This window comes from Orbicella faveolata, unplaced genomic scaffold, assembly GCF_042242905.1.
Source record: "Orbicella faveolata isolate gen_17 unplaced genomic scaffold, um_ofav_v1 contig_47, whole genome shotgun sequence".
Classification (NCBI taxonomy): domain Eukaryota; kingdom Metazoa; phylum Cnidaria; class Anthozoa; order Scleractinia; family Merulinidae; genus Orbicella; species Orbicella faveolata.
In genome coordinates this window covers 17,337,501-17,365,000 of record NW_028301577.1, presented here as the reverse complement: position 1 = coordinate 17,365,000, position 27,500 = coordinate 17,337,501, and the positions used below count along the sequence as shown (strand labels likewise).

At 41.1% G+C, this 27,500-nt stretch overlaps 2 protein-coding genes and 1 long non-coding RNA gene across 3 annotated transcripts in view; 1 reads left to right on the top strand and 2 right to left on the bottom strand.

The window, feature by feature from the left end:
- Positions 1–1,789: 1,789 nt before the first annotated feature.
- Positions 1,790–6,348, bottom strand: LOC149097416 (uncharacterized). The gene is made up of 2 exons (XR_016204242.1): positions 6,229–6,348; positions 1,790–1,868 (listed from the first exon to the last, which is right to left on the bottom strand). It is a non-coding gene; the product is annotated as an uncharacterized LOC149097416 (long non-coding RNA).
- A 4,272-nt stretch (positions 6,349–10,620) lies between these two features.
- On the top strand, positions 10,621–12,334 carry LOC110064814 (uncharacterized). Its single transcript, XM_089280396.1, has 2 exons — positions 10,621–10,648; positions 11,838–12,334. Exons 1-2 carry the CDS (start codon positions 10,621–10,623, stop codon positions 12,332–12,334), a joined length of 525 nt encoding a protein of 174 aa, XP_089136522.1.
- A 3,880-nt stretch (positions 12,335–16,214) lies between these two features.
- The window catches only part of LOC110064725 (transcription elongation factor SPT6-like), a 21,510-nt gene continuing 10,224 nt past the window's right edge, over positions 16,215–27,500 (bottom strand). The window contains exons 14-29 of the mRNA XM_089278832.1: positions 26,787–26,937; positions 26,171–26,380; positions 25,061–25,204; positions 24,470–24,724; positions 23,548–23,760; positions 22,984–23,121; positions 22,658–22,825; positions 21,803–22,030; positions 20,930–21,334; positions 20,672–20,812; positions 20,491–20,597; positions 20,112–20,200; positions 19,315–19,430; positions 18,479–18,601; positions 17,753–18,101; positions 16,215–17,650 (exon numbers count right to left, since the gene is read on the bottom strand). Coding sequence (XP_089134958.1) covers positions 17,160–17,650; positions 17,753–18,101; positions 18,479–18,601; positions 19,315–19,430; positions 20,112–20,200; positions 20,491–20,597; positions 20,672–20,812; positions 20,930–21,334; positions 21,803–22,030; positions 22,658–22,825; positions 22,984–23,121; positions 23,548–23,760; positions 24,470–24,724; positions 25,061–25,204; positions 26,171–26,380; positions 26,787–26,937 — 3,328 coding nt within the window. The 3' untranslated portion in view covers positions 16,215–17,159. The remainder of the gene's footprint in view (positions 17,651–17,752; positions 18,102–18,478; positions 18,602–19,314; positions 19,431–20,111; positions 20,201–20,490; positions 20,598–20,671; positions 20,813–20,929; positions 21,335–21,802; positions 22,031–22,657; positions 22,826–22,983; positions 23,122–23,547; positions 23,761–24,469; positions 24,725–25,060; positions 25,205–26,170; positions 26,381–26,786; positions 26,938–27,500) is intronic.

Below are 27,500 nucleotides of genomic sequence, written 5' to 3'. Positions count from 1 at the left end.
AACATGGTTTTGAGCATATTACAAATCACAGTGATGATTCCAACTGGCTAGTTATGATAGGGTATTGAAATTTTCCTTTTGAGCATGTGCACATGTTGTTCCATTAACGAAACAAATTTTAAGTGTAATCTAAATACCCCTACATGATTGACAATATTCAACAGTCAAACTAATTTTATTAAAAGGTAAAGGGTAGGTAAGGTCTGCATGCGAGCCAAGTGGCCCATCAGGCCGGAGCTTATCCCGGTTTCTGCAGCATGAAGCGACTAGGAGTATTTCTACTCCCCCCTGGATGGGATGCTAGTCCATCGCAGGGTTACCCCCAGCATTAAGTTCGCCGGTACCCATTTATACACCTGGGTGGAGAGAGGCACTGTGAGAGTAAAGTGTCTTGCCCAAGAACACAACACAATGTCCCCGGCCAGGGCTCGAACCCGGACCGCTCGATCCGGAGACGAGCGCACTTACTATGAGGCCACCGCGCCTCTCCCAATTTTATTTTAAAAAAAATTTTATTAAAAAGTGAGGTTTAATTCTTCAGAAACTCAATACAAAAAGTCTTCAAATCAGCTAAAAAGCTGTAGGATGACAACATAGCACTGTACCAAACTACCAAGTTGTGGCAAATAAACATTAAAATACTGAATATGTCATTTACTTAGTATTTTCTATGAATATTCTAGTATAGTCAGGTTGATCTTGGTTGCTTTCGATCTACACAAACAATTCAGTTTGAAATGTGATAAACATCAAATGATTTTTAAATGCCAGACAGCAGATGGAAAGACAAATTGACCGAGTGGAACTACATTATAAGACCTGAACCATCTACCTTTATTTCTTTGCATTTAACTTCTTGCTACTCCAAATTTCATTCACGTTTTTTAGGGGGGTGCAGTGTGTTTTCATTGCCTTTCAAGCTACATGTTATGGTCTGTTACATGGATTTGTTAGATTTTCGTCCATAAAATATTGCTGTCTTCAATTGTAAGTAGTCACAAACAGTAAGCTTGGGTGGGCTGCACTACAGATTTCATCATTTTCATCATCTACACTCTTATCAACCATAACTTTGACATTAATAATGAGCATGGGAGAATTCTTCCACTTATTATATGACAGAAAAAATACTTCATTGTGATTGGCTGAGAGCATGCCAATAATATTTATTGATTCTTATTTTGCACTGCAGTGCAAATTAATGCACATGCATTCACAGTTTCCTCAGTCGTATAATAAATGAGTAATTGTATGAATTAGCTCATGCAATTAGGGATTTAAACCACTCATGATATTTGAAAATTCTTTCAAATTTCACGCGCCTTGAGATTTTGAGATAATTTTCAACTGTCATTTGAGCAGTTATGTTATGAACAGTTATGAGCAGTTAAGAAATATTAAGAACCTTCTGAGGTGACTCTAATTTGTCTTCAAATGCTGAAAAATGTCCTGACTAAAAATTTGTTTCAGTCAACCTGTCACATTCCTACCCCACTGTTATCAATGTAAAAGACATTTAGTTGTGATGGCCTCTGACTGACTAAATTTCAGGGGTTTCATTAAGGGCCAGGCACCAAGCAAAATGACTGCAGCTGTGAGGACTGTGTAGAATAAAGATTTTCTTATAAAGCAAGCAATACCCGCCCCTTTGCTCAGCAGTTACTTGCCATTGACCTTGCCTTTTTAACAAATAACCTCCTTTGGCATAATAAGTCCTTCTTGGACTCCTCATCATCACTGTCATGAACTTGGACGTCCCTGTGTGGAACTGGGGGAATAGTTGCTCACCTTTTTGCAATCTCTCCCAAACTAAAACCCTCCAAGACTCCTTCTTTCTTTGCCTTGGCTATTTCTTTATCTCTCTTTTCCTGAAATGTTATTATTGGAATAAATGAAAATATCAACAAAATGATCAAATTATATTTAAAAAGTGATTGACCACCAATGCAACCGCAACAGTGTGATTCATTATATGGCAAATTGGTCCACTATAGAAAGGAGAATTCCAACCACTGAGATGGACAGATTGAAGTATTTTTGGGAAAATGCTTTTTCCAAAACATCACACAGAGAAAACAGTTTATTCTTAGATAGAAATATATTTCTGTTCATGTCTGGAGGAAAATTTAAGCTAAATTTAAAGCAGCAAGCTAATGCACAACTTTGGCATGGGCACACTCACCAAGTAGTGATGCATTAATGTATCTCAGCAGAATTTTAAATGAGCCATTTTAATAAATAATTTATTGAACAAGCTTGTTTGGTCTGTATTGGGGGATATTTACCAGCAGCTCAGCCCATAAACTTGAGCAATCCCATTATGTGTCTGATCCTTGGGTTAAAATACATCAAAACCTCTGAAAAGTCTGGATTGACATACATTAAATATACATTTAAAGTGCAGGGCTCAACACTAACTTTTTAACTTAGACATGTACAACTTGGATGTTACTAGCCAAAAAACAAATTTACTAGCCAAACGTTGATGTTCACAGGCTAGGTCCAATAACAGCAGAATAACTAGCAGGACTTGAAAGCACAACACAAGCGACAGATTCTAATAGAAAATTAGAACAACCACTTGTGACAAATGCTGACGAGGAATGAGACATTCTTTTTTCTACAGACCACCTGCAAAACACTGCTCCATCTCAGTGAATAACCCATGGAAAGTCCGATTTCCATGGTTGCTGAAATATTTCCACTTTGGGGTGGGGGGGAGGTCATTTCTTTTCAGACCTCTTGTCTTTGCCTTTTTCTTTTTTACCACTGGTAAAAAACTTTTATATCCCTTAAAGAATTTTGAGAAAAACAAAATAATGTGATTTTGCATCTGTGACCATGTTTCCAAGAAAAGTGTTTGCATCTGTCTTCCATCAAGGAAGACAAAACCTAATTCGGCCAATTTCATTTTGTTTACTAGCCAAAGTGGCTGGTAGAAATCGAAAACCTTCTAGCCAAAACTAAATTTCTACTAGTCTGTGACTATTTGGCTACTGTTAGTGTCGAGCACTGAAAGTGCCACTGAAATAAAATTTTTGTATCCTGTTTTATTCGCCCAATCTACATGTATAGTTTCAAACGTGCTTGTAATCATGGTGAACTTTATTTTTGTCAAATTGTAACGAAAAGTGCCATTTTTAGCTGCTGAAATCCACTTTGTGGAGCAAAACTGTGTCGGGGCTCTGGAACCGAGTTTAGGGACCTTCTGACGTCAGTGGTTGTATACATGCAGAAAATGCGATAGATTCTCTGTTGTTACTCGGACTTCCACAGGAAAGCCGGAGTCATAAAATGCAAGCCCTTCTTGGTTGCCAAAAGGGGGTCATGGTCCCAGGCGTTCCTAGCGTAGACCTTGGAAACTGGGGATGAGACAGAGAGTGTTACAGCTTGTGTGATCATGTGCTCATTCTTCGTGAACAACATAATTTGTAGAATGCTGTGTTTTGCGAAGGAAGTCTTGGAAGAGAATCACACCTTATATGTTCATCTCACATACAAAGATGTTGAACATTTTTGGAACGGGTCAGTCCACGGATTAGATCGCTTAATGAAAGCCTGGCAAAAAAGCAGAGTTCAGGCTTGTTCTCATGAGATAACAAATGAGCCACGTACGAGTTGAAACTACGAAAACACTGTCAAAAAAACTATGACTACTGACCTTTAAAACAAACTGTGATACTGAAACGAACAACTTAGGTGTTGCTTAAGTCAAGAATCGTCATAAGCAGAGCTTCTAAGATGAGGAAAACAACAAGGAACAGGATAAAGAGGATACTCAACGAAGCAACTTGATGTAAACATCTAAGCATAACTCATGTGCTAAAATATCCTGATTCTTTTATTCTGTGGCATACATGAAGTGTGTAGTCACATTATGGGACGATTGGATTTTTTAGTTTTACTGTGTTCAATAAGCTTACAATAATTGTAAAGTACAACATTGCTTAAAATCGCGTTACGAAGCCCGAGTAAAGACTCTTAGAGCGTCTAGTTTTCTCTTGATTCATTTTACTCTTCATATTGTCACTATAATTACCTACTGGTTTTCTAGCTCGTAATTTGTGTCCAGCCTTGACAGAAAATACACATTATAGACGTTGGAGGGAGCCAAATGGTTTAGATTACCAAAATGAATGTGACAGATTAGAACATTTTGTACACCTTTCAAACGTGTATCTTAATTACACGATTGGAGACTTTCAAGACAAGAGTGGCAGGGTAACCCGAAAACACTGACCCCCGGCCCGCGGACCACCTACGGACCGGTCCACAGACTACCTCTTCGGACCCCTCTACGGACCACCCCCCAAATTAGAATGGAAAAAAAAGAAGAAGAAATAAATATTTCAGTTATGGGTTGTCTAATAGATCGTGTCGGTGAAATTTCAAACTTTACATTTTGCAATTCAACGTTCGTGGGGTAAAAGCTCGGGCGCAAGTTGTATCATTACACATTGCCATTTCCTTTGCTGTGGCCATACTGTATATGAAAGACAGTGAAAGTCTCCAGGAAGCCTCCAGGAAGCCTCCGGGAAACCTTGGAATTTGTGCTCTTTCCCCTCCACCAGTTTGTTCAGCCCATTCTCACGTGGATTCGTGAACTCGTTCCAGGCTTCACAATTTGCTCAGCGCAGTTACAGGTACGAACAAGCTTGAATGACCTAAAAACTCATCCTCCATAGTCAGATTGAGCCACGAATGCGATGTAAAAATTTTCCTTCTTTTTGCCATCAGCATCTCCTTACGCTGAATAAAACTTATAGGCTTTTTTTTTGGGGGGGGGGGGGGGGGAGGCGGGGGAAGGAGGGTGTCAATTACATTTGCACAGTGTAATACTCGAAAATTTGCTGAGACAAGTAATCTATCAGACAACCCACGAGTGAAGTATTTATTTCTAATTTTTATTATATTTTTGGGAGGTGGTCCGTAGAGGGGGTCCGTAAGGGTAGTCTGTGGACTGGTCCATAGGTAGTCCGCGGACCGGGGGTCAGTGTTTTCGGGTTACCCAGAGTGGCATCTTTTCTATCAAGACCTGGAGCCTAAACACGATATACTGTCTCTTGTTTTCAGCCTGGATCTGAAATTTGGATTCTCACAATTATTATCTTGAGGTATATTAACAAGGTTTGAATTTATCCTCAGCAACTTTACTACATTAAAAGCGGTAAGCACATCAGCCATCTGCACAGTTGTGAAGTTCGAGTCCTCAATTGCGTACCGTACAGAAGGTATCATTAATTTTTATGATACCATTAAGTGAGAGTTGTTGTAGTAAATGAACAGAATCTATGGAAATTGTGATGTGCAGCAGGGTTTGTTTTACTGCTGCATATTGAGTGCTGGCTATTTGACTTAAGTGTCCCGATCATTTTGCAAGTTAAGAACTAGAACTGTTTTCATGAACACATTGCACTCGTTTGCTTGCTCACATAAAATATCCTGCAAATATCCAGTTAATAGACTGAAAGGCCACAGGATTGACTCTCCTACTCCTCAGTGTGTAAGGCTACTGTTATTAACTGCTTTACAGTTCTGAGATGACAATAATAATAACTTTATTTAAGTGTCAGGGTAGGTATTTAGCTTACAGAAGCTAATTGGGGACACTAATGTCCTAAAGATGTCCTAAGGATGTTTTTTGGCAGCTTAGAACACTAGTCTCTTCTCCCATAATCACTCTAGATTTTCAGCGTGACATGAGAGTAATACAACCAGTGACATCACAAGGCTGTTTTGGTCGTGCCAATTGCAAGATGGCCGCCAATTTTGGGCTCAACCAGCCAACTTCGAACGGCTCAAAAAGTAGTTTTTGCTTACTGTCCACGAAAAAAAAGAGTTGGCAGTGTTTTCAAGTAGGGTTCAAACTTTATTGTTAAGCAAAAATCTCAGATAAGAAAATTTCGTTTTAGTGGCACTAGCGTTATGTTAAAATAATAGTCAATCACATCAGATGTCCTTCTTGCCTGGAACCCTCGGGAAACTGAGACAGCTGACACTTCAGACAAGGAACTAGTTATTTACATTCGATCCTAGCTGGCAAAAATTCGTTCTTCTCCCGAAAAGGCTTCTCTGAGTTTTGATGAGATTCGACAGCTCAGAGTTCTTACTCTTAACTTCACAGTATGGATCAGTATGTGTTCTATTAATAACAAAAAGAAAGAACAGCTACTGCACAGAGGACCCGAACACTATATCAGCAGTAAAACTAAATGTACTGTTATTTACCTGTGTTCTTGTGTCTTTTTGAGTCGTTTAGAAGGGATTTGAATGAAGCGGAGGCAGGTTACATTATCTAGATCTCGTCTGCCGCTTTGTAATTATGATGCTCCGCGGATTACGTCTCAAGTTTCCATTATCGTCGTTAACTATTAACGCTCATCGGGGGAGAGAAATAATTACTAGGCGACAGACGAGATAATGTAAACCGCCTTCGATTCATTCAAATCTCTTCTAAACGACTTGAAAAGACGACTCAAAAAGACACAGGAATACAGGTAAATAACAGTACATGGTAAAGTGTTCGGGTCCCCTGAGGCTAATGCAAATGACAAGTTAGAGTCCCGGACTCCGCAATAGAATTAGAAAGAGACGACTAATTAAAACATTCAAATCCTGATAGTTTGAGCTAGTTTGGACAGTTTGATCTATTCAAATAACGTGGCGTTTGTATCACCACTATTAGCCGCTAATTAGGCAGTCAATCTTCACTTAATAACTTACTATATTTACTCGAACGCTAGAGTGGACGCGAAAATAGCCTACGTGTAGCCGTACCCACCCCCCGAGGAAAAACGGGAGGGAGGGAACGTCTACGAAGAGCTGGCACGGATCGTGTTATGTGACGTCACGCTTTTGCATGGAAATATATAATAGCTCCTTATTGGATAAAGACCGCGAGCAATACTTTCGAGAATACTGATTGGCTAAAACAGATTTGTGTCTCACATTCTCACATCTGTACGAGTTGCGCTGGTGACAATTGGAGACATACAGATCATTTTAGAAATACCGGTAACTGATGAGATCCACATGGAGGATCGAAACCATGGTCTTGCCTGAACTAAGCCGAACAATGGCATATAAAACACGCGAAACAGTCAACAAACTTGCGCGTATACAGCTACATTTGAATCATGTGGTGCCAGAATGACCAACAACAAATATGATATCCGTGATAACGATCCACTTACTGACAGCTGGGCCCGGCGTCACAATATAGAATGCAAGTATGAAGCGACTTGTTCACGGTAAATTTCATAATTTGTCCCCCAAAAGCAATTTCGTGGAGACTTGAGAGCATATCTTCCAATAGAAATGAGCCTAAACAATGCATAAACACATGGCAAATTACAGAGGTGTCAAACTCTACGAAGCGACATGCAGGTAATAGCGGAAACCATGCAGACCTATGACCTATAAAAATTTGTCATAGCACGATCTAACGGCTCAACTTTACTTAAAATTCTTCCTTATTACACAACATGAAGTGCCCTTCATAGACACTAGTGAAGCGACAAAAAAGGTCGAGTGACCGAACAGAGAACGGCAAATGTACAAATGTCACGAGCCGTAGAAGTCGTGTAGGTTAGTCATTTTACATGGACAATATTTCGCACAATTCGTGCTTCGGACTCATCGCAGCTTCGCTACGAAAAAAAAAAAACCCTCTGGCACCCAGGGTAACACTGATGCAGCGTACACATGGAAATCCAAATTTGCGAGCGCGACGTTTACATCAGAGATTGTCTTCTTCTTGCTTTGGACCAAAAATCGCTCGTAATCCTTTTCAATCTCTTTAAAACACAATATACACTTGAAAAGGGACATTGACTTGCAAATAAGCTCGAAAGAATAAATATTTACGAGGCCTATGTCTGCGCGAGGACACGAGTACAGACAGAAAATATGATTTATTTGCATAACTTACATAAATTACTGTGACGTCACATAACACGATTCGTGTCAGCTCTTCGTAGACGTTCCCTCCCTCCCGTTTTTCCTCGGGGGGTGGGTACGGCTACGCGTAGGCTAACGCGAAAAGATAAGCTTACTATACAATTAAGCTTACTTACGATTACAGGACATGACCTGTATTATTGACAACTTGTACATCACGTTAACTTGTCTCCTTGATGTGATCTGGTAATGTTCTTGAACTACTATCAACACACTGTACACCCAGGCGACCGTAACAGACAACGACCTGATGTAAACTGATGCTCAAAATGAACACAGGTCAGCTACACCAGGTACAAAGGTCAAGAGTTCAGAAATGTGTTCCTCTCGGGAAACAGCCAAGGATCGAAATCAACCAATCACATCGGATCACATCGTTATCAAGCTCATAGGGTTCGACACGGTTCGGAATGTAGCTTGGGTAAATATTGCAATGCGCTCCAGTTGACCGCTGTTCGGATTTCTGTCCGGCGACTGGAAATCTGTGAAAAGCGGAATTTCGCTCGTATTTTCCATTTAAACGCTGGACTTCAACGTTATTCTGCTCCACATTTCTTTGGGTTACCCTACTAACACTGCTGATCGATTATGTCCACGCACTATGGATCGATCAATCGAACGATCGATCGGACGCAGATGGATCTTAACCGATCATTGTAGAGGACGTTTGGCGCCTTCTCTATCTTAAACTTGGAAAACATTGCCTAGAAAACTTTTTTTTCGACGATCTAAACACGAGCGAAATGGTTGTTGTCAAGTGACAATAGCGAAATGATTGTTGTCAAGCACGCGTCTCTATAACCATTTACCTCATTAGAATAACTAGAACTCAATGACCATTCATGACAACAAGAAAACAATGGTGTCAACTAAGCGCGAATTTCAAAGACGCTCAGCTGCACTCAAAACATGTTATACGCCGGTAACTTTTTTAAATAACCAATTCGGAGAACAAGCTGAATAGAGGTCTTCATTAGAACTTTATTCATGTTGTGCACAAGACCTGACAATGGTTAGCGGCACGCGCTTCTACATGGAAAGTAAAGTTTTTGTCAATTAATGGTTTGTTGACGATTAAGAGACAAAGACGATAAAACAATACACAACTAGCCACGAAAGCGTTCAAGTTATGAATACTTTAGTGGAACTAATGCAATGAAAGTGTTTGGTAACTAAATTCCCCAAGAATCCTGTCACCATTTCTTAGATTGACTAATTATAAACTTTAATATGTTTGGAAAGAGTAAAAATCGATTAGTTTGAATTGGGGGAGTAACAGCACTAATAGCGCAATTGTGTTTTTAAATAACACGAAAGGCGCTTTTGTTTTCTTATACTTAAAGACATTCAATAATTTTATCATGACAATTTAACCCTCCCAAGAGTTTACTGATATTTCGAACATAATTGATAGTGGCGGAAACTACGGCAGTTCGTCGCTGCAAGTAGGCTACTTTCCACGCAGCGTGTTTGGCTTACTAGCGGCTGGCCTATTGCAGAGCATTAAACAGACCAGAAAAAAAGGCTTATTTCTTCGCTTCACTTTTCTTTGCCGATGACTGGGTTTTACTTGCAGTTTATTTTTCGCTTTTTCATTTGTATTTTAAAATACACACCCTGGCAATTTAAGCGTGCGTTTCTGAACGTTGGCGTTCGCCGGTTTGCAACAAGAAAGAAATAACTTCTACAGCCCGCGCTTCATGTAACAAATTTTCCCTTCCGTACCCCGGAAAAATGTCGCTGTACTGAGCGACATTTCCCCTACCCCACCACGAGAAGGGTGATATTGTCAGCATCTGGTCGTCAGCGAAGATTTTGAATCTCGCGCTCGGAAATTGGCTGAGAGTCGGTTCTTTGTTCTAGAAACAATAGCGCCTTTCAAGCTGCAAACAATAAAAAATGCCCATAAACGGTGTGCCATTGTCCAAAAATTAAACACAAAGTCTGATATGTATTTTTGTCTACATATCTTGCTTCTTTGTAACGTATGTGAATACTTGAATACTACATGTTATTTTTACAGTTTTAACTCAAAAGTTGCCCTTTCCAACTTTACACGGAACTCAAGAGGACGGAATTTCTCAGACCTGGCCTTACATCAGCTTTTGTGCAGTGTGTATCATTGCCTGAGATTTAGTGTATCTCATTGGGTCACTGGAAGCCATGAACCACCCAGTGAGAGTCACCCTGCAATCAGGGCCTCTTTTATCTCAGCAGTACAGTAAGACAAGGTTCTGCTTATAGGTTGGAACTAATTGAGAACCCATGTCACAGTTTAAATTCTTGTGACAATATGGATATCGTTTTTACAGGCTATTTACACAAAATTTCAAGAAGATGATGTAGTTCACAGTAATAGAGAAAGAGATAGTTCAAGTTGATGACCAAACTTGGAAAATACTCCGGCCAAAACATGCATCCTTGCAACGAGTAGAAGTCATTTTCTTAAATGATTAGGGTGTTTTGGTTTGTCGGAAGGAATGAAGTGTACCATTATCCATGTATATATCACGGATACATTTATTGGAATTCCGGAGAACACAACTTCTTTCCAATAGGGAAGGCTATTTTGCGAGTCTGCGAGTCCGAGCCGCGAGCCTCTTTTTGCGAGCCTCGAAAGGTTCCCACCTAAAAATACAAAACAGGGCCTAACGCCCTAATATGGTATTTATTGCATGGTCCATGGCAAGTGAGGATGATTGAGAGTGCTTCTCCTTTTTTTATATTTCTACCTTAATTATAGTGGGTTTTAATAAAGTACGCTTAAATTACGCAGATATTTTAGGACTGATATTTTTACAGTTTTGCTCTTACATTACAAGAATTTGGTAGCTGCAAGCGAGGTAAACTTTTCCTAATTTTCATTTTATTTGTTAAGAGTTGTACGGGTTTTCAAAGGGCGAATTTTCGCGTTATCGGGTCTTAGAACAAGTTGAAGTGCCCATGAAGTACATAAGGGAATTCTCTTATTACTCTTTCAATCTTACATAAGCTAAGCTTACAGTTTTTATCCTTTATGAAAATGAACGAAAAAAGGTCGGTTTATTTGTCCCCGGGTTTGTAGCTCACTCCTTCAAACTATTGCATGTATCCGTGTTTCACCGTCACGTAACGTAAGCTAAGCGTGCACTGTATTGTGTCAGTAAGTTTATAAACCAACTTCAGATTATCATCAGATCATTGCCGAGCGGACGGGTTTTATTCCCAAACTTTTAAATCTCCCGAAACAAGCGGTCTTTCGACTTTGTAAAATCAAGAGTCTGGTTGCCCGACAGAAAAAACAACGGGCAACCGGCAGCCAATTTATGTTATCGATATATCATAATTACCTAAAATTCGTTCGATGAAATTGAATTTACAGACGAAAAAATTACTTACCCTTAATTTCACGCACGAAAGAAGATCGAATTTTTTTTTTGGCTTCTCCTGCCAAGTGTAGCTTTACTGAGTGCAAAATTAATGTTGCAAAATTGCAACAAAAAAAAATAAAACTAAAACAAAAGTAAACAAAAAACAGTGGCTTGCAGAAATAGGCTCGCAGAAATAGGCTCGCGGCTCGCGGCTCCGACTCCGGCTCGCAGGCTCGCACATAAGTTACTCTCCAGAAATCATTTGATGCGTTTTCAAATTTCTCGGGCGTACTGAGGACGGGGCCTAAAGCAATAACTTGGTGAGTAAATCGTGTTCCCTCCTCCTCAGCCACCGCGAGCAGGATTTACCACTGCCTCCGTTCGACATCGAATCTCGGTGTGCAAGAGACTGCGAAAGCATAATGCACTGGTATAGACTAAAACGCCTAACACTGAGCGAATCCCATGCATCTAACTAATAATGCCAATTTTTGAGTTGAAGGATTGTGTATTGTCTTGTGTTTTTAGGCCTCCCTGATTTAAGTGTGGATGTTGTGATTGCCTCTCAGAGCTTCCACTGGTTTGCCAACACGTCAGCTCTTCGGGAGATCAACCGAGTGCTTGTGCCAGGTGGAATGTTTGGCATCTTTTCAGTAATGCCTGACTATTCTGTACCCTGGATGGCAGATCTTTGGGAATTCCAGGCTCCCTTGTACAAGAAGAAATCTATTGTGCTTCCCTTCCAGGACGGATGGAAACAGGTTTTTAGCTCAACGACCCAAAAACTGTTCAGTGACCTTGAAGGAAACTCAAGTTTCAGTTTTACTATGTCGGTGGCCTCTTTTGAACAAGCATACGATTGCTTTGCTTCCGGTTCTGTTATTGCCAGTGGTACAGACCCCACAAAGGAGTCTTTTCGAGAGTTGTTCAATGAGGTAGTGAGAAAACATTTCTTGGATAAAGGCATCGATTTAGACGGTATTATGATTAAGGTTTTTATGTATTGGTGTACTAAAGAAATCTGAGATTACCTCAAGGTCAAACTTCACCTAAATAACACAAACTATACATAAATATAAATTCTTGATTTAAAATATTTTAAATAGTGTGGGATTTAGAACTGGGACAGCTCGAGACTTTCTGCCGAAAAATAAGGTCAGGAGGAGCAGCGTGGTCGAATGGTTTGGGGCGCTGGTGTTGTAATCCGGAGGTCCTGGGTTCAAGGCCTCCACCCTGCCACAAGCGGGATTTGTTTCTCGGTAGTCCCGAGTTCAAATCCTCGGTCACGCTTTGTAAATAGCCAACTTGTCTGCCTCCTGCCAGTTGGGATTTTTAACTATGTTTCGTTTATTTGAAATATTTGTTTCCTTTGTTTCAGTGGCATGCCTGTAAACTAGCTAAGCTTAGTGCTTGTATAGCTAAGTGCATGACCACTGTAAATAAGATTTACATTTTTTTTTTACAAATAAGATTTACATCACGAAATAAAATCGTCACTAAACTGTCTTTGGTGTCCAGTCTTTTGGTTTCATCACAATAAATAAGGCATAGCACAGAGCGAATACTCTATCATAAATATTCCTCCAGGATCTCTCGTCTGCCTGTATTCACAGGATTAGTTGAATATGTCGCGAATAGACCATTTTACTGTTGTCGGTTCAGTGACCTGGCCTTTGAATGGTAGCAAGGCTGCTGGTGACCTTGTTTTGATACAGACCTCACCGCTTTTGTTGTGTAAATTAAGTTGTTGCCAGAATGAGAAAAGGAGAGAGGTATCAAGGTCACCTCGAGCCTTGCTTACATTCATAAGCCAGGTAACAAAGCACACAACTGTAAAATGGCCTTTTCTTGAAATTGAATATGTTTTCGACATTGAAACGTTCTGTGTCGATAAAAGAGGACACGATTATAAAGAAAACGAGGCGCGTGACTACTGCCTTTTCTTCTACAGCTGTTTTGAGAAAGGTTGCCCCAGGGCAAAAAAGTCGAAGAGTATTATGGGCAATGGTTTACGGTTGCTTGATTGAAGCCGCAAGGTGTGTCAGCGTGATGGAATTACACAGCACAAACACGTGTACTCATGCTTCCCTCAGTTCCTTCTTGCTGAAACAAACTCAACCAAGCAACGATAAGTATCAATCGGCCTTGTGGCCTACGATTACGTTTTGTGGGACAAACTTTGTCGAAATAGTTGTATACGAGCGTGGTAAGTCAGGTAAGTTATACATACATGTGGCTGCTCTGCATGTACAGAGCTCTGGTGTCGGTCTTACCAGGGCGCAGAAAAGAATGGGATTCTTCTCTGAGCCCTGGTCTTACGAGAGCCAGGAAATGCGGTGCGCATGATCTTGGCGTCGTCGGCAGTACGTATCTCGTCAAGAAGAGAAGACAGGGCCTGCATTATGTCTGGTTTTATGGGTAGACGCTTGGGTCCGGGATCGTAACTCAGTTCCGCATCGTTGTTTGACTAGTACCTTGGGTAGATCAGGATGAACCAGGCTTAGCCATGTAAGGACGATAAAATTCTCTAAGTTGGGGGTAAGTTCCTCGTTCTCAGTGGGGACTTCGCCATGGTGGGACAGGCTATTGGTGCGGGGAAAAGTGCCCTCTACGAAGGCCATGAGGCATTGAAAGAAATCTTCGGGTCGTTCACCAGCTTCTAAATGCAGGTTCGCAAAATCAAGAAAGTGGGCCCCTGTCACTTGGAAGCCTCAATGCTCGCAAATCATGTTCCAAACCGTTTGGATTGAAGTTGAGTTCTTCACCAGCGAGGACCTTGTATTACGGAGCAATTGTTAGCGACTTTGCCTAAGCATAAATTCCAGGAAATTAACTTTCTGTTGGGCTGTTCAGTTCGACGTCCTCGCTCCGGAAGTAGGGACTTTAAGCAGCGGGAACGCGGACGGCGACGGGGACGCCGAAACCTGTGAGAAGGCTGGGGAGAGACCGTCGTTGTGGCGGGAATTCACAAACATTAAGCAGCACCGTCGGAAACCGCGGTTTCCGCACTGTCAAGTTTATTGACATTATCGATATTCGTCCTCTGTTTATCAGGATGAACTAGGATCACTTCATTGAAAGATGTTCGCAATCAACTCTTAATAATCCACGATGAAGGTGTGTTAAACGATCACGAACTTCTACTCTTGTACGATTTAAACCGGTCGAATCATCTCGACCAACCTTATGATTCCTTTCCTGATTTTAACTTCGATGGTTTGAAGACGACGAGTGCCGGTCCGAATTTCGCTTCCACAAACGCAACTTGCCCCTTCTCGCTGAGTTGTACGATGAAGTAAACGAACTTATTATCAGCAGGTGTTTAATCAGACTGACGCGACAAATCAGTGTGCCGACTGATAAAGATCTAAGTAAACCACTGATCTTACGACTGAAAATGGAAACAGCTACGCAAGTTTTAATGGTGTCTACCCTTTTAAATGTGTTAGAATTTCACCATGATGAGCCATTTGACATTTGAGTACTTCTCGAAAGGAAAAATTTGGATTGAAATTCATGTAAGTTGTCTTTATTTACAGTAGTTTTCAAAAAGATATTTTACGGTACTCACATGTTCGCCGACTGGCTTGAGTTTGCTTCAGATTTCCCGACGTTTCTTTAAAATGAAATATCTCACATAACAAGAGAACACAAGCATTAAAGTTCCTCGAAATTAGTAACACGGGTTATTTAGCGTTGACACAGCAGAGGAAACGAAAGCGAAAACTCACGTTTTCAGACAACGCGAAATGAGCTTCACTCACGTCGGGCCCGAACGCAGAACGTCAACTTGTTTCTCGCCAGTCATGCGTAGTGGACCTTTTGGCTTTTCCCTGATCTTATGGCGTTCCCGTCGCCGTCCGCGTTGTCTTTGCTTAAAGTCCCTAGTTTCTTCGTCTTCCGTGAAATCGCGAAGGGGTTAGGCTCTTGTCTTTTTGCCCCACGTAGCGGTTTCAACAAGGAATGACGCTAAATTACTGTCGAGCGACAAAGTTTACATCAAGTTTCGTCTCCAGTTTTCGAAGCTATTGGTAATCTCATTCTTGGTGAGGCCCCACTGCTTTGGAGCTCTGTGAGCGTTGGCCATGATGTAAGTTGCTGTGAGTCCTAAGGAATCGTGCTGTAGACGACGAATTTTCGAAGTGTCAACCAGTTTGTCGGCGTAGATTCGAAATCACCGCCACCACGCCTGAAGAGGGGATTGGTAGATGGACAACAGGGTTCGTAACGCCATAACAGATCACATAAGGTACATAGAAATTTTGTAACGCAACTAAATGACGCTTAGTATCAGAGATTAACTAGAGTCGAGCCGAAATGAGAGCTAACCGCAAGCAAGCTGGAGCGAAAGCCTGCTGGTCTTTTGCTGGAGAATCCTGACTCGAAATCCTGACTCGTGATTTATGACTTTGGAGAATACATGTATGTATCCTCATATTAAAGGACTAAAACAGTAATATACGTAAATTAATCCCCTACCTTCTACTCTTCGACTACGAAGGACGAACAACACTACTCCAGCAAATGTCGTAAATGTATAACTAAAATTGAGTTGAAATTTTTCTTGCATACGTATGTGTTTCACTGCTTTTGTTTAATTCGTGTAGTTTGAGATAATTCAAACTCAAATCAGAAGGCCAAACTATATATAGAACCTCACCGCAAGGTTACAAAACTCAAATCAAAATTCTCGCTTATCCTGGGTTAGCCTCATCGGGCTTTGAACAACTCGACCCTGGGGTTTATCGTGCTCCTCGACAAACTACACATCCTGTAACATCCTAGGTACCCAGCTTGCATAATTGGGAGGACAATCCATAACAACTTTACCTTAACAACCCAAAGAACACAACTCGCGACCTTTCGATTTAAGTGTTCATTAGGGCAAGATACTGCATGCAACACTTTATTTCTTTTATTTTTATTCATTTTTTGTGTGGTTTTTCTTACAACAGAATGTTTATATAGTTACAAAATTGTTCTCCGAGACAAAGCGCCCTTACAATCATCAATATTTTACAAAAATAATTAATTAATACAACACAATAATGCTGTCTATAAAACTCAAAGAGCAATATTGATATCAACACGAGAGCTATATAACACGGAACAAGACACAAAACACTTCTCCATTTCTTTGCTGCAGTTTCAGTTTGGTGTATAATAGATCGTTACCACACAAACGTTACAGCGCATATGGAGTGAATATTCTCTTGATGAACATTAAATCTAGAAAATCAAGGCAATCGCCTTATGTTACCAACAAGGATAGATATACACACCATCACTTAAAAGATTGCACCGCCATGCTGAGAGAATTTTAGTTACCTGGAACATAAACTACATACGATTGTACATAAACAATTACATTTCAGGGTACTTCAGTCAATGGATAACCGCAATGAACCTCTTTACTCAAGAAGAGCATTCGAACGATTTCTCATTAACAACTCCTTACGGCCAATGGCACTTTTTTTATATTGTGCGGTTTGTGTCATACTGAAAAATCGCCAGGTGGCACTTTTTCACAAACGAACTGATCCAGTTACTTTGTTTGCTGTGTTGTTTGATGAAATAACCTGTTCGGAAGTTGAGTCACATGTCGCTATAACAAGCTATCAATCTGTATTAGCAGCTAATAAGCAGTGGCTCTCCTACACTGCACACTGCGTTCATGTCGTTTCCAAACAGCCCGTACAATACAAATCCACTAAAGAGTTAATAGACTATTTGAATTTTTTCAGGATTTTCTTTTCTCGCCGAGACTGATTTTAAGTCTTAAATAAATGAAGACCGTCACATGACGTATCTTTGTTAACACTTCGACCCAGAGACGAGTGGGACTGGACGCTACCGACTTTTGCTACTCTCTTTTCCAGTCCCCTTGTTGCCGCTGTATGTCTGCTGGTATCCATAAGTGGTTGTCGGAGTTGGAGTTTGATCCTGGTGCTGCTGATAGTAACCGTACTGTGGAAATTGTTGGTAGCCCTGTTGCGTCGGTGTCTGCTGTGTCGGGGTTTGCTGTGTAGGTGTTTGTTGAAGCTGAGCTCGCTGTTTGTTTTGACGCTGTATGTGCTGGGCTGCGGCGGCGCCCCACTGCGCAGGCGTGAGCTGTGTGCTTGTTGCCTTCTTTTGCGTGTCCTGCTGTTGTTGTTGCCTAGCAACTGCGGCCAGTGCTGAGTAAACCTTGGGGTCGGCGGTGATTCCCCGGGGGAAATGTTGTTGAAGCTGAGGTAAAAGTCGAGCGGGATCAACATCAGAGTTAATGGAGGGGGTACCCCCTGGGGTGTAGGGTGTGTTGCTTTCGGACATGGAGTGAGGCATTCTGTGGCGAGGAGTACCTGAAAAATCAAATTTTATTTAATGATCAAGAAAGCGCTTTTCTAAACAAACCAACAAACAATTGAACGAACAAACAAAAAAGCTGTTGACAGAACACATACCAGGTATGGGGTCCCTGAAATGCTCCTTAAACCATCTAAACAGACCATTTAACGTGGCATGCACTCTTCCTCGATACCGGAATCCGTCCGGGGTCACACTGATGTACTCTACCCGGGGCTTGACACGGGGAAGATACCCCAGGAAGAACTTCCCCGGGAACTCCTTGCATGTGCTCAGAAGGTACGGAATTCTCTGTGGGGCTTTCTTTTTCTCCACATGAAGAACTTCTTCCAGCTTGGATTTGACTCCGTCCACTGCTCTGTAGTTCTTGTGGTTAAGAATTTCCCGAGCAAATGACGCCATCGGTTGAACATGTCGCGCAATGATTTCATCGAGATCTTCAAATTCCTACAAAGTCAAAACAACAAAGTCTCCTTGTATCATGAGGACAACATTTCCGTGATTTTTATTACATGGTATAATCTGTTATCGTAAAACGAAGTCAATCTATAGTGATAAACTTTAGTTCGCGTACCTGTTATCACGATGATACCAGTTACTTATATTTGGAGTTGTGTTTGAAAAGAGTTGTAATTACTTCATGCCAGGTATTAAATGTGGGCTGCCCTGTTTCCATGTTGTTAGAAATGAAGTAACATTCTCAAGTACAAACAACTGTTTACTGCTGTAAGATTAGTGACAATGCTTGAGTTTGGCTTTCTTGTCTGCAGTTTGGAATACATTACAAATAATGCCTTACGAGAAAGCTGTGTTTTCTTGCGTACCTCGCTGTCAATCCAGAGTGATCGTCCAAGGCTGAACGCGTTTTCTTTTCCTTCTTCACGCACGTCCACATGCTGGTAAACTCCTTCATCAACCTTCCACGTGACAGTAAGGTGATCGGCGCCCTTGAGAAACAAATGATATGACTCGATATACTTAAACTTAAGACACAAGAGTTTTTCAAAATTTAATTCCAGAAATACGCTCGCACATTCATTGGGGAAATACTCATGGGAAATTTTATTATTTTGTTTTATTTTGTAACGTGTAAAATTTTCTTTGAGTCTTAGAATCAAAAAGAATCCTAATGACAACAGAATTTCGTTGCGAGTTGGGGGGGGGAAGGGGGAAGGGAGAAGGGAGGGGGGAGGGGGAGGGGGAGGGTGTGGGGAAGGGGCAGGGGGAAGGGGAAGGGGCTCACAATAAGTTTTACGAAACCAAGAAGTATAAAGCAGCTACAGTGGACTTCCGAAGCTAAAGTGGACTTTCGAATTCCGAACCACGTTGGGGAACGGAAATTGATTCGAAAAGTGAAGGGTTGCAACGATTTCACAGTTAGTTCGTCGCTAGTAAGAGGCACTGCGACAGAGACTTGTCCCGTCAAAGAACCCATGCCCGCTCGCGATCGAGCCTGGATTTCTACGCGTAGATCGGAAATCCCATGCGCTAATCATTAGACTACTGCGCCTCCTGTTCATTATGGTTTACTTTTAAAAACTTAATTTAAAATCACAAACCCAGTGATGCCAAAATAGCTCGTGACTTAAAGTTTGTAGCAATCGACGGACTTCATGTAAATTAATCACTGTGTTCAGTTTATTGTAACCAGATAGTGTACCTTACTGCTGGGTCGGACAATACATTCTCCCTGGTCCATTTCAGCTAAGAGCCTCTCTGCCTCCTTGAATGAGATGTTCTTGAAGGCAGGATGCACTATCACACGCTTCACGTATTCTGAAATACAAGTTAGTAATTACTGAATGATATAATTGTCAATAGGGAGCCCTTTTCACCCGAGTACCGAAAGTGATCCGCATTTGCTTTGGTTTGGAATTACTACACAGATTATCTTAAAAAATTCCCGCCAATTTGCCATCCAATCAGAAGTAGAACCAAAACCACTCGTGACTAGTTCCCACACGTCTTCCCGCGCTTGGCGTCAGCGACATGTACTTGCTTTGAGTTTTGATTGGTTCGCTGGATTGCTTTGGTTCAGGTTTCGCGACACTCAAATGAAAATCGCTCCATTATTCTCTTTGATATACTTACACGACAATCCGTTTTCCAAAGGGAAAACAAATGGTTTGTAAACAATACTTTTAAACGAATTATTTATTATCTTGCACAGGTAGCGGTTTTTTTTATCTAATCTAAGTCCGATAGCTTTGTCTCAGAGGTTTTCTTTTTAATCCTTTCCTGATGAATTTTGGACGCCCCCGTTTTTTTACGCTCCACTAGAAAAAAGAAAAAAAAACACTCCTGGGGTCTGGGTATAACTCCAGCGTTTGGGATCCCAAATCGGATTTCTATCTTCGCCGTAGCAAAACAACTTAAGCCCTGTTCCAACAAGATTTTCGATTCGTTTGGCTCAAACTTCTCACTTGCTTTGAAGCATTTTATCCAGGCGCTACTCACTTGGTCTGTTAGCTTTCTTTTTCGCCGCTTCCTCGTCTTTCTTGTCATTGTCTGCCGCATCTTCATCGTAATACAAATCTTTGGGAAGACTGCAAGAACAGTTTAGAAAGGAAAATCAGACGGCATACAAATTCTGTTTCTCTCGCAGCTCAGAGCTCACTAAATTTCGGGTCTATTCCGACATCCTTTCAGTTTTGTTGGAAAAATACACTTCACTTGCCACCGAATTTTCCCTTAGCAAGCAGTGTAACACAATGAAAATGTTGATATATAGTAAGACTGTCGCACGTTTTGTCACGTAGATTACGTGACCGATCTAGAGAGGATCACGATCATCTTCACAGGTATTTCCTATACAAACATGTGTATAACAGTGTACCTGAACTTTCCTTCTTTATCAGCGAGATCAGATGAACGACACGTCAGGTCCAACTGAAACCGCTCCATGTTCACTCGTGTCACGCGACAGTGGAGAGTCATTCCAGCCTGAAACGAAACACCACAAAAAGATAAAGAATATCGCTTTGAAAACATGCAGAGGGAATGTTTTCTGTAGTTACCCTGACTCTCTCGTGAGGACTGCTGATATGTTTGTCGCTTATCATCTTGGTCGGAATGAACCCGGACAGGCCGCTTTCCAGTCTGGTACGAACACCCACCGCCTGACCAGCACAGCTCCCGTTATCAAGATGTGTCCACACCTACAAGCAAAAATACCACAGCTTGAAGCTTATGATTCACTAACATTAAGCAAAGGTCTCCGCCATTTGATTAGAATTCAACAGATCCAACTTCGATGCTGATTCTCCAACTCTTACCTCGCTCAGATCAGGGAAGTTATCCTGTAAACAGAACGGACACTGCCACTGGCCTGTCTCGTCATTTCTGACAGGTTGCGCCTGATCGATCATATCACGAGGAGGTTTTCTGTTAGCAAACCCAGTCACGGTACATATCACCATCCTGCCCACGTAAAGAGACTCATTGGTCTCTCCCGTTAGCAGTCTGAAGCGTTCCTCTACCGTCAGAGCACGGAACGGCGTGCGGCGTTCCCGGTACTGGCCAAACAGCTCGTCTCGGATGTCGTATAACGTGATCCGCTTGTTTCCAAAGCCCTGACGTTCCAGCTCTTCCGCAAACGCGTCTAAATCTAGGTCTTTTAACCTGTCGGGAGCCTCGAGAATTTCTTCCAAAGCGGATGATGGGTTCGATTCCATCGTCGCCTACGAGGATGCAGCAAAACAATTAATGACAACTTAATATTTTTTGTGAAAAGTTAATTGACCAACATGACACCTGCGTGGGACAAAGAGAAAAATCTGAGTCCCCGACAGGAATCGAACTCATGACCTCCCGAACACCGGCAGGTTCGATTCCTGTCGGGAACTCGGATTTTTTGTTTTTCCCACGTTCATGTCATGTTGGTCAATTTACTTTTCACATTTCATTCACGAGCTTAAAATTCACGATCTTTAATCATTTCATATTTTTTGTATCACTATGAATGAGTTCTGTCTCTCGATGAGTGAACTCAATTTTGCAAAACATTGCGAAACAAGTTGTACAGAATCTCAACTAGTGTGACAGTGCCTACACACCACTTTGAAGCACATTACTAAAAAGAAACGTTTCGAACCGAACTGCCAACCATTAAAAACAAAGTAATCTAAGCTAAGTGGCAATTTCATTACCTCATCGTATTCCAGCGCGTCGACGGCCATTTTCTTTGCCCATTCGTAGGTCTCCGGATGAACTCGTGAACCGTCGAGAACCTCGATATAGTTCGTTGTCGTGTCACTGATGGCTGCTGTGTCAATCTTAATGAAGCCTGCGCAGTTTAAAAACACCTGAGGACCCAGGCCACACACGGTCACGAGCTGGGAGCGGTTCTCCAGTCTGGTACACTGCTGACGTAGACTCTGAAAGCAACGAGTTTACAATGATAGAGGATAATTCCTGTTTCAAACACGTGGGTGCTTACCGTTTGTCAGAATAAACCGGTTGGGACGACCGTTGAATAATGGTAAGGGTTTTTCTAAAATCAGCAAACCAACCGAACGAGATGGCGCTTACCATTTGCAATTCGATTTCTCGTAATTGTTTTCGGCTGATGAGAGACTGGAAATTGGAAAGTTTAGCAAATGGTAAGGAAATTTCCATCGCTCCGTTCCGAATGGAAAAAGAGGACTACCTCTGGAGGTAGTCTACAATTTCCGAACGGATTTTCTGGAAAATTTCTGTTCCATTGACTTTCAACGAAATTTCCGAATTTTTTTGCTAAATAGTAAGCACCCGTGAATTCTCACAACTGAATAATGTATCCTGCTCTGCAATGACTGCAAAAGTTAAAAGGGAGGTTGTGAATGCGCCTGGTGACATATTGCCCGTATCAGGTTAACATTCAAATGGCCTGTACGATGCAATGGTGCAAAGTTCGACTTGGATCAATTGTAAAATACTGTAATGCAGGTCTTGGAGTTGCTCTTTATTTAGCAGGTAATTATTTTAGTATGTTGGAAAGAACTTGACATCTCTACTTAAAGTACCTTCAATAAAGATGACGCCTTCCTGGGTCCTAGTCCACACACAAACTGCAACAGCGCGACAGTGTGGGGATGCTCCAAAAGGCGGTTGGGGTCAACTCCTACGTCATTTACTACTGTCACGAATTCCTGATGAAGACTTTTGACGAGATGCTCTTTGGATACATGGTCCTGAAAGGTGAAGGAAGTCTTTCAACTTTCATCTCAGTACACACACGACACATATTACACATATTACACCCGAAACCCGAAAACTTAAAGCTGTGGTACAAAAAAAAAAAAAAAAACGAAATGAAAAATTGCAAGTCTCGTACACTTTAAGAACATACCTGGAACGGATGCAGTCGTAAACACAGAAGTTCATCTTCCTCAACACACAGCGCAGCGAACTCAGCCAGCGGATCCTGAATCCTGCGGCCTAGAGACACTGCATGACGCAGCAGGGAGGGGTACTCACGAAACTCATTCTGGAATAACAACAACAACATTGAAGAAATTCAAACTGACTGAACAGCACCGTGTGGAACAACAATTACAAAGAGACATGAATCTCTTCATTGACCTTAATGCTGCATTATGATTTCTTGTTTGCCCTACATGATATTTTCATAAACATTACAACGTACAAGAGGGAAATTGTCTTACCAAATGTGAAACAGCTGGCAGCCTTGAAATCGTTAGCGTCGCGTTTGTTAGCGAGCTTTGGTGCTTGGCTATTGAAATATCTGTTTCAGTGGCGACTGGGTGATAGGCAATATTGGTAAGATGGCAGAAACGTTTGTCCTGGTAATTGATTTAGATTTACTTTTATCACATCTCTACGTCAAAGTATAACATGAGAGTTTTTCAGTCGAAGAATGCTTATTTTAGCGAAAATGTTTTCTAAAATGCACCTCTGATCGAGGAGACGACATAAACACACGAGCTACTTCGCCATCCAATGCTTCTACAGAGATGGTTGGGATCTGGTTCTCTTGCTCGAGCTCTGATATGCACATTTTTATGTCATCCACAACAGCCACTGTCTCGCGACATTCAGCGGAAACGACCACCACTTGAGGACGCTTCTTGAGTATAAACTGCTTCAGTGTCTGCATGTCTTTTTCCTGTAGGGGAGAAGTTAAAATAAGACAGGAACAAACATGGAAAAGATTTTTGACAAATTAAGGCCGTTCGCGCTAATCGTTTCTGCGCATCCTTACTTCGCGCGCTAAGTAATAAAATGAACAATGATCGGGCAGGTGGCCATTGCTATAGCTTTGCCTGAATTTAACGATCTTGGACGTTCGGTGACCCCTATCTTTCTTTTGATGGATCATTTTCTCTATCGATTTTTTACGTTTAGGGAAAAAAATGAAGAAAATCATACGATTAGAAGTTTGAATTTTTTGCAAAATGCACAATCGAATTCCGTTATTTTTAGCTCTTCGTTTATCTGTGCGACGGTTTCAAATGCCTCTCGAAGGGTTACGTTCTGTGAAAATGTTTGTAACATTTGGAATTATTTACGCAACAGACCCACTTCTACAAAATATGACTAAGAGCGTTTGCCTCCGTTGACTCACCTTCGGTATTTTTAACTATAAACCCCTGTAGACCATGCTGAATTATGCGCGCCAATTTTTCAAAATCAGGGTAGTTTTCCACGCGCTTTATCTCTGAAAGGAAGTCGGTGACCCCCAATTTTTTTTGCATTTCTGACACAAGTAACTCATTATCTGACTGCAGTAAAAATTTAAAAACAATCTATCGACTGGAAAATTTCCGCGCGAACGTCCTTAAGAACTGAAGAAGAAGATCAAGCCAGTGTCTAACCTTGTCTTCTCGTTCTTTTGCTCTTGTCGTATTTCTTCTGTTCAGTAGATACTTCAGCCTGAGGTAGTCACTGACTTGCCCTCCTCCATCCAGCATGGCCAGGAAGGCTGGTGTGTCTGGACTGGCGGAGATAGAACACGCCAATACACGGAGCCCTTCAGAATTAGTGTTGTCATCATAGTCCTGATCATCTACATGCTGCTCAGGTTGGTATGGAGCAACTTCAACCCATGATCTCAATCGGCGACAGCATGACTGTTGTTATGATACATAAAAAATAAGTATCAAAAGAGCCTAGTTGGAAAATAGGAACTTCACATGCTTTACACAACATTTGATTGAAAAGAAAACTACTGTTACGCCTCGTCTAACACTAATTCTTGTCCTAAAGACCGGCAAAGAGGGATAGAGACTGACATCCCAGATTTCAATAGCCAAAACAATATTTTCAACAAACCAGATTTTCCACGACTCAAGTTTTGGTCCGGTTTTCTGTTTGGGTTTACCTCACATACCAGTAGCAGATCTACAACTGAAACTCTTCAAACTGTTGATATTGGAGTGGTTAAGTTATGTGATCTATAGCCTCACCTTCACAACAAAATTCTTGGCTTCCTGTAAGAGTTTGAGTTTAAGTTCTTTTTCAAGAAGTGGATACAGCATCTGGTTGAAGGCACGCGACAAAGCGTTTATTCTCTGCGAGTTCCATTCTTGCACAAGGTGGCTAAATTCATCCTACAGAAAGACAATATCAAATGCTCTTAAAACTTTGGCACCAAGGGTAAGTTTTGTCGCTTTTCTCAGGGAAATGACAGCATGTACGATTTCCTTGTAATATGTGTCATATATACAGGAACATGAGAAATTATGAGCTCGGTCAACACATGAACCTAGTGAAAAGAAATGAACCTAGTATATGGCCTAGCCCATCATAAGTCTAACCATACCTCAGTGGTTAGAGGGCCCCACTGGTATCTCAGATATCATGTGTTCAAATCCTGTTCTAGACTGAAATTTGTTTTTTGTGGCATGCTAGTGACATGCTGAACATTTCACCTTCATTATTCTTTGTTATTGACCAAGTTCCAGTTTATTTTTATGTTGAAACCATATCATACATTTTTGTTTCGGTCAAGGACGGTGGCTACTTTTGTTAGTGCCCACACGTTCTGTGCATCACGCAAGGCATGTTTTAAGCGCCATGCGCGCGCTGGGGTTGGCATTGACGCAATCGACTACACCACCAAGTACACGGCTAAAATGAAAGCAAAAAGTGCTGTTGCAACGATTTTGTTATTAAAAACATACCAAAAATGGTTTTTATGGTGCCATTTACCATGCAGTTTTGTTATCTGTATACGTATCTTTGCTTTTCTGTATGTAAAGGCGAGTTCTGTGAAGAAATATCCTGTCCTTCCTTTTTCAGAAAATGCTGATGTCAGCATTTTTGTTGAGATTCAAGGCTAATTATCTCGAAAAAATGTGTGGCTACCCCAATTTTTCTTTGTGGATTCCAATAGCCCTTGCAAAGATCTACTTTTTCCGTGTGGTCCTAACCTGATGCAAAAACCTTTGTATTTAGTAGGCACCGTCCTTAAGATACTAAAACTCATGAAAGATTAGTTAGTAAAATAAATTAACTTGAAAAACTGTTACATGTTACTTTTAATTGAGCTAGACAGCTGCCAAGTGCTAACCTACCCTGTAATATAACTGCTTGACTTCATCAAAGTAAGTTGTAAATGGAAGTCTGGTATCTGCACTCTTGTCCAGGTCAATTCCAAGGCTTATGGTGAGCAATCCATCTTCCTCAGCTTTACACATGCGCAGAAACTGGTCGCCTTTAAGGTCATTGACCGGTTTGTGTTTAATGTACTTGAATGTACTGCAGGAGTGGGACTCATCAATTTCCTACAAGAAAACAACAGTAGGGTGGTTTTAAGGTCTTAAGCAAAAACAGCTGTCTTGTGTGATATTGTATTGATGGTTGATAAAGATGATTATAAAACATGTGTTGAATAATAATAATAATAATAATAATAATAATAATAATAATAACAATAATAATAATAATAATAATACACGTGCTTATGTCAGATATAAGGTCATCAGATTCTTTTCCATTAGAAGGAAACAGCATTGCATGACAAGGAATACCTTTGTATGCATCAGAGTCTAATTATACTTATCTGTGCTCTCCCCCAAGCCTCTACAAGCAAACATCAAGTCAGCTAGATAGAAAACTAAAATACAATCAATCTATCTACAAAATAGCTTTGAATGTTTGACTCACTGAGGTTAAAAATGGCAGAATTACCTTTTTCCCTCTCTTGGTCGGTTTTATCTTGAGTTTGGCTCTCTCATAAAAAGTCTGCCTCACACACTGTCGAACTAAAGGATCTCTAGCAATCTGCATGGCCACCATGTGCCTTGCCGCCTCTAGAACTTGATCAACAGTTGAGAAGGTACTGCAGTGAAAACACAATGTTACTCAGTGCACCTGGTTTCTCTTCTTAGAAACAAAGCAGCAGGCAAAGATTAGGGTATGTTTTGTTTCCACAACAGAACAACCACAGTGTAATGGTAATGTGCAAACGATGCTTTTAATAGACCAAGCATCCACCAGAGCTCTGGCAAGTATTTTGTTGTGAAACACCAGCTATAATCTTACCAGTTCTCAAAAAAGATTTGTGTTCCTTATACTCAAAGCTCAGCTGCGGTGACTTCTATATTTTTTGGCATAGTTGCACACTTTCAAGTCCATGCATGATATCTGTCACACACGTAATAGTGTATATAATAGTAACTGAGTACATAATAGTGAAATCAATCATGCAGCCCAGTCGGTTCTCTTTAATTTGGACAAAGAAAGGTCAGAGTTAAGTGTCCATGTTATGGAGGTGTTTGTATCAACTATAGAAACAGATCTAATTCTGGTTTTAGGGACTATGTGAATTGTCTGCAAGAAAAGAAAGTCTACAAGGGGAGGTTCTATACAAATGAACTCACTGTCATCTCTCTTCACACCAGT

What these genes read in the sequence shown, in the direction of transcription:
- LOC110064814 (XM_089280396.1), top strand. Translation starts at nt 10,621, where the DNA reads ATGGTATTTATTGCATGGTCCATGGCAA. An exon ending in TATTGCATGGTCCATGGCAA is followed by an intron (nt 10,649 to 11,837) that starts GTGAGGATGATT and finishes TTGTGTTTTTAG; the next exon opens with GCCTCCCTGATTTAAGTGTG.